Source organism: Pelophylax lessonae (genome assembly GCF_965119305.1).
Source record: "Pelophylax lessonae genome assembly, chromosome: 2".
Taxonomy (NCBI): domain Eukaryota; kingdom Metazoa; phylum Chordata; class Amphibia; order Anura; family Ranidae; genus Pelophylax; species Pelophylax lessonae.
In genome coordinates this window covers 597,564,516-597,576,250 of record NC_138769.1, presented here as the reverse complement: position 1 = coordinate 597,576,250, position 11,735 = coordinate 597,564,516, and the positions used below count along the sequence as shown (strand labels likewise).

Below are 11,735 nucleotides of genomic sequence, written 5' to 3'. Positions count from 1 at the left end.
GGCAACTAGATTAACCCCTCCATTGGTAAGCAGGCTGTTCCACAAAGGTCCAATCAGATAACGTGAAAAGCTCAAGGTAGACCCGCCCATAGAAAGCTGAGGCGGAAGTGACAAAAGGTGTAATGATGTGTCCACCAATCCGGGAGGGTTAACAGCATCCTTCACATAACCAGGCGAGCCAATAGCAGACGCTTCCGCTTAGAAAATGCGTGCAGACTAGCATTCTACTGGATGACGTTGACCAATAGTAGACTTAGGAACGCGATGGCTCAGCCTCCCTCCCGCTGAGGCCAATGGGATAGGAGTGTGGGCGGAGAGCCTGTTGCGGATTGACAGCTCCAGTGGCCAACCTGAGTGTTCCTCCACGTCGGCAGGATTGAGGAAGATGGACGCGGTATTACTGGTGAGTGAGGCCGCAGAATGAGGTAGAAGAGAGGTCGGTGTGTGCTGACTGAGAGGGGAGGACAGGCGTGTGTTCTGTGTGCGGGTACATGGCCTGTCTGTGTGTGAGTGTGTAGAGCCTAGTGTCTTCCTGTAGCGAGCATATGGGACCATACAGCAGTCTTCAGTCACTGGTTACACTGGGCTGTGTGTCTGTTCTATGAATGTACAGGGAGGTGACATATAATGCAATGTCATGTGTCACCCCTCCTGTATTACCTTTCCACAGACCTCTATCTCTTCTTCATACAGCCCATGTCTAACTGTGCCATAGACTCCCTATGGGATCACCAACTCTTTACAGTCTGAAAGCTTTTTTTTCAGATTTATCAGAGGGATGACAAACCATTTACCACTGACAGGGGTGCTGACCATCATCAGCTTTTATTTATGTAAAACCTGTATCCCAAAAGGGGGAAAAAAAACTGTTGCTGCAACTGCTTATAAACTGCTAGATGTAGTTTGGGTAAGTGTGTTTAAATCTGCTAATATGTGTAACACTAACCCCCCCCCCCCGCCATCTCACCAGACTGACAATTTTGCTGTCAATGTGCCTCCTGTACTCCTTCCTACAGAGTGCGGGCACGCTAATACAGGAGGTATGCTACCGACCAGATTACCAGAGGGAAAAAAGACTAACAAAAAAAAACAAATGCAGCCACCGCATCTGGTGATTAATAAGCTGCAATATATTACATTTTTGGGTTTAATACAACTTTAACCATTTCCTGCCCGCCCTATAGGTAAAGGACGGCGGGAAGGTGGGTACATTATCCTGACCGGATGTCATATGACGGCGGCAGGATAATGCGCTCTGCGCATCAATCGGTGCTGCGGTGTGTCACTATGACACACCGCATCTCCAATCTCGGTAAAGAGCCTACTGATGTAGGCTCTTTACCATGTGACCAGCTGTGTCCAACCACAGCTAGTCACATAGTAAACAGGAAGTGCAGTTGATCGGCTTTCCTCATATCATGCCTGACAGGCAGGAGTAGAAGAGAGCCGATCTGCGGCTCTCCTGACGGGGGGGTCTGCACTGGTAATGAGAGCATTGATTACCAGTGCAGACCCTTTTGGGGGATGCCACTAGAACCCCCAGGGATGCCCACCATGGCCACCAGGGATGGCAGTCAGGGCTCAGTGCTGCCCGCCAGTGCGCTCCCCATCAGTGCTGCCCGCCAGTGCGCTCCCCATCAGTGCTGCCCGCCAGTGCGCTCCCCATCAGAGCTGCCCGCCAGTGCGCTGCCCGACAGTGCGCTCCCCATCAGTGCTGCCCGCCAGTGCCCTCCCCATCAGTGCTGCCCGCCAGTGCCCATCATTGCCATCTATCAGTACTGCCTATCAGTGCCACCCCATCAGTGCCTGTCAGTGCGGCCTCATCAGTGCAGGAAAAAACGTATTTATTTACAAAATTTTATAACCTAAACAAAAAACTTTTTTTTTTTTTTTTCAAACTTTTCGTTCTTTTTTTTTTATTTGTATAGCAAAAAAGAAAAAAACCTTGCGGTGATCAAATACCACCAAAAGAAAGCTCTATTTGTGGGAAGAAAATGCCATAAATTTGGTTTAGGTACAGTGTTGCATCACCGCGCAATTGTCATTCAAAATGCAACAGCGCTAAAAACTATAAATTGGCCTGGGCAAGAAGGGGGTGAACGTGCCCGGTATTGAAGTGGTTAAAGTGGAACTTTTCCCATAACAACTTGATAAAAATAATGTACTTTAGCAAGGAACACGCATTCCACATTAATAATACCAACATTAGTGTGTGCTGTAAATTGCCTCCAGCATTGCTCCTGTTTCTTCTTGCTGGAGGCTGCCATTTTGTTGAAGCCCAGAGCCCTGAACAACAAAAACTTATAAAGTGGAACTAAACCCAATGATTTAATGGTTTAAAAAAGTTACATTCCTGGAATGTCAGGATTGTGGGAAACTGTCACATTTGCTTGTGTCCTCAACCAAATTGTCCAACCATCAAATGGCTGGTGTCATAACTGATCACATGTACAGCACCATGGCAGTTGTAGATCAACAGAAGCAGCATTCTTGTCTATAAAGGATAAGAGGATTTAATTCCGCTTTAAGGCTGTCAGCAGATCAGCCTCTACAAATTCGGTAGTGCCTAAAAATAGAGAGCAACTGACTGAGCATGTGCAGAGCAGGGTGAGACCGTTTATTACCGGGTTTTAAAGTGGTTGTAAATGCTGAAAGCTTTTTACCTTCATGCAAAAATAACACCCCCCCCCCCCCATATACTTAAAGAGGTTGTAAACTCTTTTTTTATTTTCTTTTTTCTTACTTACCCTGCAAGAGAAACACATAATGAGCTAGTATGCGATGCATACTAGCTCATTATGAAATACTTACCTTAGAACGAGCCCCCGCCGTGCCGTCCGCTTAGCTGGATGACGGGCGACATGTCTAGTCGCCCGTCTTCCGGGATCGCGGCATCCGGCCATCTGATTGGCCGGAGGCGCGGTGACGTCACTCCCGCGCACGCGCGCGGGAGCCGACAGTCACGGCACGGAGTTCTGAATGAACGGCACGAGCGGCCGTTCCTTCAGTGCGCCTGCGCCAGTGACGTCACTGGATGCTTCTAAGGTAAATATCTCCTAAACGGTACATGTTTAGGAGATATTTACAGTACCTATAGGTAAGCCTTATTATAGGCTTACCTATAGGTACAAGTTGTAGAGGAGGGTTTACTTCCTCTTTAAGCCTGATCCAGCGATGTGGACAAGAGCAAAGGCTCTCCTAGGGCTATCGCTCCTCATTGGCTGAGATGCAGGAGCCATGGGTGTGGCTGAGCTGCACTCTTTGTCTTAGGAACACACACTGCCGACATGGGAGTGAGCAGAGTGGATAAAAATCGATGATTTGTTTAAAAAAAATTAAAAATCTAATTTTTTTACATTTCAACTATATATATATATATATATATATATATATATATAATATATGTGGGTTTTTTTTTTCCCCAATAAAAGTTTTATTTTATTCAAATTAAATGAACAACAATACAGCGATAATCAACATACATCGAATACATAGAAAGTAACACTCTTCTTGGTACATAGAATTGGCATAGGTTTCTAGAACTGAATACAAATGTTGGGGGGGGTTCAAGAAAGGCAAGAAGAAATGTTTTTTTTTAATAAAATGCTTTTGGAGTGAAAAATCTATCTAAAGATAGTTTTCAGTTTAAGATGCACTAATAATTTAGTTTATTCAGCATGAAATGGAGCTTAGTTATGTAGCATGAGGTTGTATATTCTGCATTATTAACATTTTTGGTAAACTCATTCAATGAATGCAAGCTGAGATAACATGTACTGCATTGATTTATTCACACAATTTCACAGTAACTACCAGCAATAAAGTCCTTATGTTAAAGAGCACCTGTCATATTGTTTACAAAAATATATATGTATCTTTAAAAACCCTCAGAGCCGGTTCACACTTGTGCGAATGCGCTGATCGCATGTAATTCGGAGCGCACTGCTCCTTCGTTACATGCAATCTCCTGTGCGGATGCGAGTTCACCCATACACTTTGTATGGCTGAATTAGCAGCGCATCTGCACCAAACACGCACATGAGGCATTTTTTGAGCCGCCTCAGAATCGGATCGCACAGTGGTTCACACTTGTGCGATCCGATCCTGTGCGAACTGTCAGATCGCACTGCGATATGCGATCAAACTGGGGGTGTCGTTAACATTTAATTGACACCCCCTGCGTATCGCATATGGCAGTGTGAACTGCCAGATGTGCGGATGCAATGCGGGATCACACTGCATATTCGCAGCGTTCCCGCATCGCACAAGTGTGAACCGAGCCTCAGTGTCCATTCACATTGATCCGACTTGTCAGGCGACTTGTCAGCCTGACAAGTCGCGGTCCTCCCGCTCCCACTGTGCAGTACAGGATCTGTTCTAATATTAGCGACACAAGTCGCTCCGACTTAGAAAAAGGGTCCTGTACTACTTCGGGCCCTTTTGCATTGACTTCCATTATGTAAAGTCCGTGCAAGTCGCGCCGAAGTCGCGCTGCACGCGACTTCACAGGTCGCCCCCTAAGTCGGAGCGACCTAATGTGAATGGACACTTAAACTTCTTCACCCCCCCCAGCCATTTTAGAACTTCTAAATGGCAGGAGGTGGGGCGGGCATAATGGTCATGTATTTGCTGTGATTGGCTGTTAACCGTTTACTACTTTTTAACCACAAAACAGATGTGTATAGCTACCCTCTCCTCAAATGTTAACTTGGCACAACCTGAGCTCCTTCCCTCCAAACTGCACTGTGATGTCAGATCGCCACCCCCTGCACTAGGAGCTGAGAAGATCCTTTGATCTCTGTTTTTAGAATGATCTATACAAGAATTGGCTGCTAATAAACAGGTACAACTTGCGCAGAGATGAGAAAAATCCTCCTTTTGTATCACCTGAGGCCAGTCCCTTTACTAGCTATGTGAGGGTTTTCAACCACTTTAAAGGTGCTTGCTGTGATGGAAGAATAGTAAAGGTGTGAGTAAAATGCTTGCCTCAACTGGAGGACCTCCAAGGTTGGTCACATGACCACAAGCCTAGGCATTTGAAAACATGATCTCAGTTGATCAACCAACCCCAATTCAGATATTTTCCTTCAGTGCAGTATTTTAGACTTCCTTTTGCTTTTCATCAACTTGTATCCACATGATTGTTAATATGAATAAAAATGTGGGTGCCGAAACCGAAAATGTAGGATGAATTTGGCCGAAAACTAATAACAGTTTTTAAAAAATATTTTATATATATATTGAAATATATATATTTCAAGAAAAATGTGTCCCTTGAAATTTTGTGTGTCTTCACACTGGTTTGTTGCATTTCCCTTGTGGTGTTAAAAATCCTGCTTGCTGCATTTTTGGCCAGTTAAAAAAACGCATTACCCGTTGAAATGCATTAAAAAAAAAAAACACATTAACACACGTGTTACGTTTTTTGATGCAGTTTTTGAGTCACATGACCTATGAAAAACACACTATAAGCATAGTAAAATGACTGCCTTTTGGTTGGTGTATGAAGACCAGCACAGCCATGCCAGGACCAGATAACCTGCAAATATTCCATAGGATGCTGGAAAATACACAAACATCCCTACTGTGTTGGTTAAGACAAAGTGGACATCATTTTTGTATTCGGAAGAGTTGATAGGAGTTTCCGATCACAGTATTATATTAAATGGACATATTTAAACATGAATTCTGTGTTGTCCCGGACCCTCATAGTAGGACTTCCTGCTCATTACTAAATAGGCCTGGTCAGCACTATCTGTTCTGAAACATTCTCCTTGATATCATCTCCCGATCTCCTCATGAAGCTTGAGTTATCAATTAAAGTTTCTCATCTGTGAAGTGTTAGAACTGGCAGCTTTAAATAGGGATGTCTCAGCCAATAGGAGGAGGACACTCCAGACACTGGCTGATATCCAGCTTCACCTCCTGTCTCAAGTCAGATATATGGAGCTTGCTTAATACCATAATACAAATTGCTTCATTGAAGTATACAGCAGCAATTTCAGTTATATAAGCAACATATTTTTATAAGTACAGTAATGACTGACGTTCCTATGTAGAACGTTAGAGCACGATGTTATTGATGGATCGGAGAGAAGGTATATATTGCCAGCTTCAACTGTAATTTTGATGCTAGTTGTCACTTTAATATGAAGATAAAAAGTGCTCATTTAGAGGTAATCAAGGTATTCATTCAGTCACATCTCCACAAGGAGATTGTCACGATAAAAGTGACTAGGAGCTGCTTAAGTGATAAAAGTAAAATCTGACCAAGCTATATTTAGTATTCAATAAATTGTTTTCAATAAAAGTAGTACTATGAGGTCTTTATACATATTCTAATGTGGCCACCATATTGCCACATCTCCAGTCTCCTGACATTTTTGTCACCCTCAAAGGTTAGTATTGGCCCATGCATTGACAAGGTATTGCCTGAGTAAAATCAAACTTTTATTGCAGATAAATGCTTTGTTTAAAGATATTTTTATCATCACAATTAAGATCCTAATACTTGCAGTTTCAGTAACGTCCCTTCCCTCCCCTCCATCTACATGATCTTTTGTAGGGTGGTTTTCATACGTCTCAAGCTTCACATTTTGGATCTCAATTTGCAGAGAATTTAAGCTGTTAACTAGAAGAAACACATTAGGTTTCCTGTATAATATCTGACTACAAATGAGTTTGTCCTTGTAGAAAACTCTGGAGAGAGCAAAATGTGGTGCAGAGTGTGCAGAAGGAATCCAAACTGGGATGTGACCGCTCCAGGTGAGGCAGTATCAGGTGCTGGTCGGATCCGTAATCCGGTAACTGATTGATAGAGGAAGAAGTGACCGCTCTCCGAAGTTGAAATCAAAAAGGAGTGTTTTTATTCCACATCAAAGATAGACATCAAAAGTTCAAACTGTGAGACATAGGACAATAGGTAGACGCGTTTCACGACAATTCACTTGGTAATGAGTAAGCGACATCTTTAATCGTGAAACGCATCTACCTATTGTCCTATGTCTCACAGTTTGAACTTTTGATGTCTATCTTTGATGTGGAATAAAAACACTCCTTTTTGATTTCAACTTCGGAGTGTGGTCACTTCTTCCTCTATCAAGCAGAGTGTGCAGAAGCCTAAAATAGCACCCATGATCAACTAATTGCAGGTGCAATACCTTGCAGGCACTTGTAAACAAAAAAAAAATGCACATTTTTTTTTTTTTTTTACCTGCAAAAATGTGTTATTTGTTTATTGTTAAAGGCGAACATAGCCTATAAATGTGATTGGAAATGGACAAAGAGTTGATTACATATTCAATTCTGCATGCATTTTTGTCATGGCTAGGACTAATGCAGACTGGTAGATGCAGGGGCAGTAAAATCAGGTTAACTGCATGCATATATGCTAATAAGGAACACGCTAATAGGAAAAGAGAGCAGAGAGATTCTCATCACTCTGCTGCTGCTCCTTTTCTCCAATTGGCAGGGTGATGTCAGCAGTTTTTTTCTTCCATTGTAACAGAGAAAGCATTGTCATCCTTCGCAGGAATAAATGGATAGAAGCAAAAATCTTTAGAAGGGAAAACAGCCCCTCTTATGCATATAAACCATGTATTTAGCTAACCAATTAGAAATACGTGTGAGTGGGACGTTTGGTAGGGAAATGTACAGAGGTCGAGCTAAAATGGTGTTGTGAAAATTTGAGTTAGATGAAATCAGTTAAAAGCAGAGCAAATAGTATAAACTCCCGTCCCATTTTTTTTTTTTTTTTTTTACTAGTTTGGAGCAGACACTAAAAGTCACTCTGTCATTTAGAAGATTTGAAACTTTTTTTTTTTTTTTTTCTTTTTTGAGGTATTCAATAAAAACATAAGACAAATTACAGTACAGGCGGTCCCCTGGTTACAAACAAGATGGGGACTGTAGGTTTGTTAAGTCGAAACAGGTACATTTTATTTAAGCTTAATTCCAGCCAAAAGAATAATCTTTACGTTTTTTTGCATAGTATAGGGAAGTGTTAACACCCCTGTACCATTTGTTTTTCTGTCTGTACCCCTGTTCAGAAGATTTCACCTCACTTCTGTCCCTATGACAACTGGATTTTGAACATTTTGGGTTGTTGTGGAAACAAGGATTAGTGATAAAGCTTCAATTGAGACACCTTTTTCCCATGAGAACTCTTGCAGGAGTGAATTTCCCTTCCTAGGGGGAGATTTCTCCTCACTTCCTGTTGTCTCCCTCTATTTGTAAGTAGGAATGGTTTGTAAGTCGGATGTTTGTAACCCGGGGACCGCCTGTATAGCAAAACAGCGTGTTCGGCCACAGGCTAAGCACAATACAATAATTGTAGTGTGTGTGTGTGTGTGTGTGTGTGTGTGTGTGTGTGTATATATATATATTTTCAATTGAAACATATATTGTAGGAAACTCGCATTATTCAAATAATGTATTGAATCCTAGAATCTAGGAGATAGGATTCTCTTTGGGGAGATAGAAGAGTCCCCCAGCCTGTGTTAAAGTGGTTGTAAAGTTACCAAATGTAAAATAATTATATATACACAGTGGGTACGGAAAGTATTCAGACCCCCTTAAATTTTTCACTCTTTGTTATATTGCAGCCATTTGCTAAAATCATTTAAGTTCATTCTTCTTCCTCATGAATGTACACATAGCACCCCATACTGACAGAAAAACACAAAATTGTTGACATTGTTGCAGATTTATTAAAAAAGAAAAACTGAAATATCACATGGTCCTAAGTATTCAGACCCTTTGCTCAGTATTTAGTAGAAGCCCCCTTTTGATCTAATACAGCCAGGAGTCTTTTTGGGAAAGATGCAACAAGTCTTTCACACCTGGATTTGGGGATCCTCTGCCATTTTTTTCCGTCAATATGGGGTGCTATGTGTACATTCATGAGGAAGAAGAATGAACCTAAATGATTTTAGCAAATGGCTGCAATATAACAAAGAGTGAAAAATTTAAGGGGGTCTGAATACTTTCCGTACCCACTGTGTGTATGTATGTATATATATATATATATATATATATATATATATATATATATATATATATATATATATATATATAATATATACACACACACATTTAAGGCTACTACGAGTCAAATTTTTCTAACTTGCTTATAATTAACTGCCTGCTTCTAAAGTGCAGGTCACGTAATTGCTATTTATTCATGGACTACATTGCCGCCGTTCTGTTCCAAGAGGCGGGGAGGAGCTGCTAGAGGCAAGAGGGATGGGCGGGGAGGAGCTGCTGGAGGGATGGGCGGGGAGGCGCTGCTGGGAGGGATGGGTGGGGAGGAGCGGCTGGAGGCAGGAGGGATGGTGGGGAGCAGAGAGCGTGCCTGTGCAGTCAGCGGAATGACGTAAGACCTCAACTGACTGCTGTCATGGATAGGCAGCCATGACCAACATTGTTAGCCATGATTACTGCCAGGAAGAGAGGCACAGCCAGGACGGGTATTATTCATCATAGGAAGGGGTGAATGGTATTGCATTGCTATAGACTATATTAATATGTGTTAAAAAGGGGGTGCAATATATATATATTTTTTTTTTGGTTTAGGTTACTAACAGTTTAAAGCAGGGAAAGAGGGAAGGGTTAGCAGGAGAATTGGAAAGTACAGGTGAGGCAATGTCTGTCAGGCAACAGCAGCTCTAGTCTACATCCCTTGATGTGTATGCAGTAATCAGGGAATATGCCATCAAGTTATCAGTGTTTGAAAATCAGAACAATCATGGAAGAGAATCTAGGGGCAGTTAACTTTTATTTGCATAAGTGAACTGAGTTTATTAACCCATCCCTTAGTGGTGGGGAAAGTGCTTGTGTAAAGTAAAATAAAAATTGGGCAAGAGACCTTTGTTTATGGTGAATAGGGATGTGGGGTGCACAGAAAAAAGGGTTACCTGCAGTGTCCTGGGTACCAGCAGTGTTAAAACCCACGTCCTTAAAACAAATGATCAGTGGACACTCTCACTAAATATGGGTCATTATGCCTGGGTCGAATAAACAGCACCAACATATATTATGGCACTTGGAAAGATGTTCTGTAGTAAGTGAGGGCACGGGTACAATCTGGTGGGACTATTGAAGTTCCTTTCCTGGGCAACACTAGCTATCAAGAGTTTGCGCATCAGCATGCAAGATTTTGATTTACAGCAGACCTAAATCTTGGGGTTGACTTAGATTGGATTGGTTGTATACTATGATCTAGATGCTAGAATACATTCATGGGTTAATGTTAGGAACAAAGTATGGCTAGTACCTTTTGATTAGGAACATTTTGATTGGATGGATGTTATTAAATCCCAGAAACAATTAGCTCCATGTCATATAGCAATGTCACAGCCTGTCCAGTGTTTAATGGCTGGGTCAGTATTTATTTACATCAGCCTTTGAGAGGTAATTGAACTACTAGTAAATAATGTGCGCATAAGAATTAATTACTTACTTTCCACCTTAGAGCAGCCACAGCAGCATAACGATCAGATCCAAATCACTCATCTTCCATCTTGAGAGTGAGATTAATCAAACCCTGGTGCGCCTTGTAGCTATTTTTGTCTAGTAGCAATAGATTTGTGAAATGATTAAAAGAGCTCTTTAAATGTACTCGGTTTATTAATAATGAGTTGTTTTCTGATTAATACAAAGCATCCAGGTAATGAATGGGGTTAGACGGGGCTTTAATTTGGCCTGGTAATATGCTTAGTTGGTCCTCTGGCAGCAGTTGTGTCTACATAGCAAAGGATTTAACAGGACCTCACTGCAATTAAAGCTTTGGGCATTCATTAGCACCACAGGTGTGACTTCCAAAATGCTTTGTCAGTGCTGGTATTGATTCACTACAACCTCAAAATCATCACCCAGGTTATTGATGCAAATACTAAAATAATTAGATAATGTTAGTGTTAATCACTAAACCACCTGTGCAAAGGATTAGTTAGGCTCCTTTTCACACGTTTTTCTCAGCGGGGGATCGATCCGCCAATCCCCCACAGAGCAGGAGGATGACAGCTGTGTCTCCGCGCTGTGTGCGGAGACACAGCTGTCAGTTCCCCATGTATCTCTATGGGGGAAATCGTACGAGAACGGACCGTCAGTCCGTTCTCATCCGATCCGCTGGATGGATGGAAAATAGGGTTTCCAATCATCCAGATTTGGCGGATCGGATGTCAGCGGACATGTCTCACATCTGATGCCCCATAGGAATGCATGGGGGGACCCTTCAGTTCCGCCAAAAAAAAAAACTGACGGGGATCTGAACGGGTCCACCTGTTTGAAAGGGGCCTTAAGTGTATTGTTGAATGATGTGTGTAATTAAACAAAGTATGTGAGGAATCTTCCTACCATTGAGCAGCAACGTAAAAAAAATTGAAAAACGTCAGTTGTGAGATATTTGTGGATATACCGCGCTCAAAATAGTGACATACACTAAAGTGTACAATAAATTGGAAAAAATAAATTAATAATAAATAATTTTAGTAGTTATATAATTATAGTATACAAAAATCAGTGATAAATGGTGTATAATCATTTAAAACAGATTAAATAATTATTGTGCAAAGAAAGTCCGTGGTAAGTGAGAAGTCCAAAATTCGAGTGCAAAGTAGTTGCTAATGCCCCGTACACACGTACCGATTGTCGGCCGTAAATATTCGGCCGACGACCGATCAGCCGATTGTAGGCTTGTTAGTATGATGTTTCCGACAGCCGACAGCGCACTTTTG

At 41.8% G+C, this 11,735-nt stretch overlaps 1 protein-coding gene across 1 annotated transcript in view; it reads left to right on the top strand.

Annotated features, from left to right (window-relative positions):
* The first annotated feature begins 317 nt into the window (after positions 1-317).
* The window catches only part of COPZ1 (COPI coat complex subunit zeta 1), a 41,108-nt gene continuing 29,690 nt past the window's right edge, over positions 318-11,735 (top strand). Inside the window, exon 1 of the mRNA XM_082244936.1 lies at positions 318-403. Coding sequence (XP_082101062.1) covers positions 386-403 — 18 coding nt within the window. The 5' untranslated portion in view covers positions 318-385. The remainder of the gene's footprint in view (positions 404-11,735) is intronic.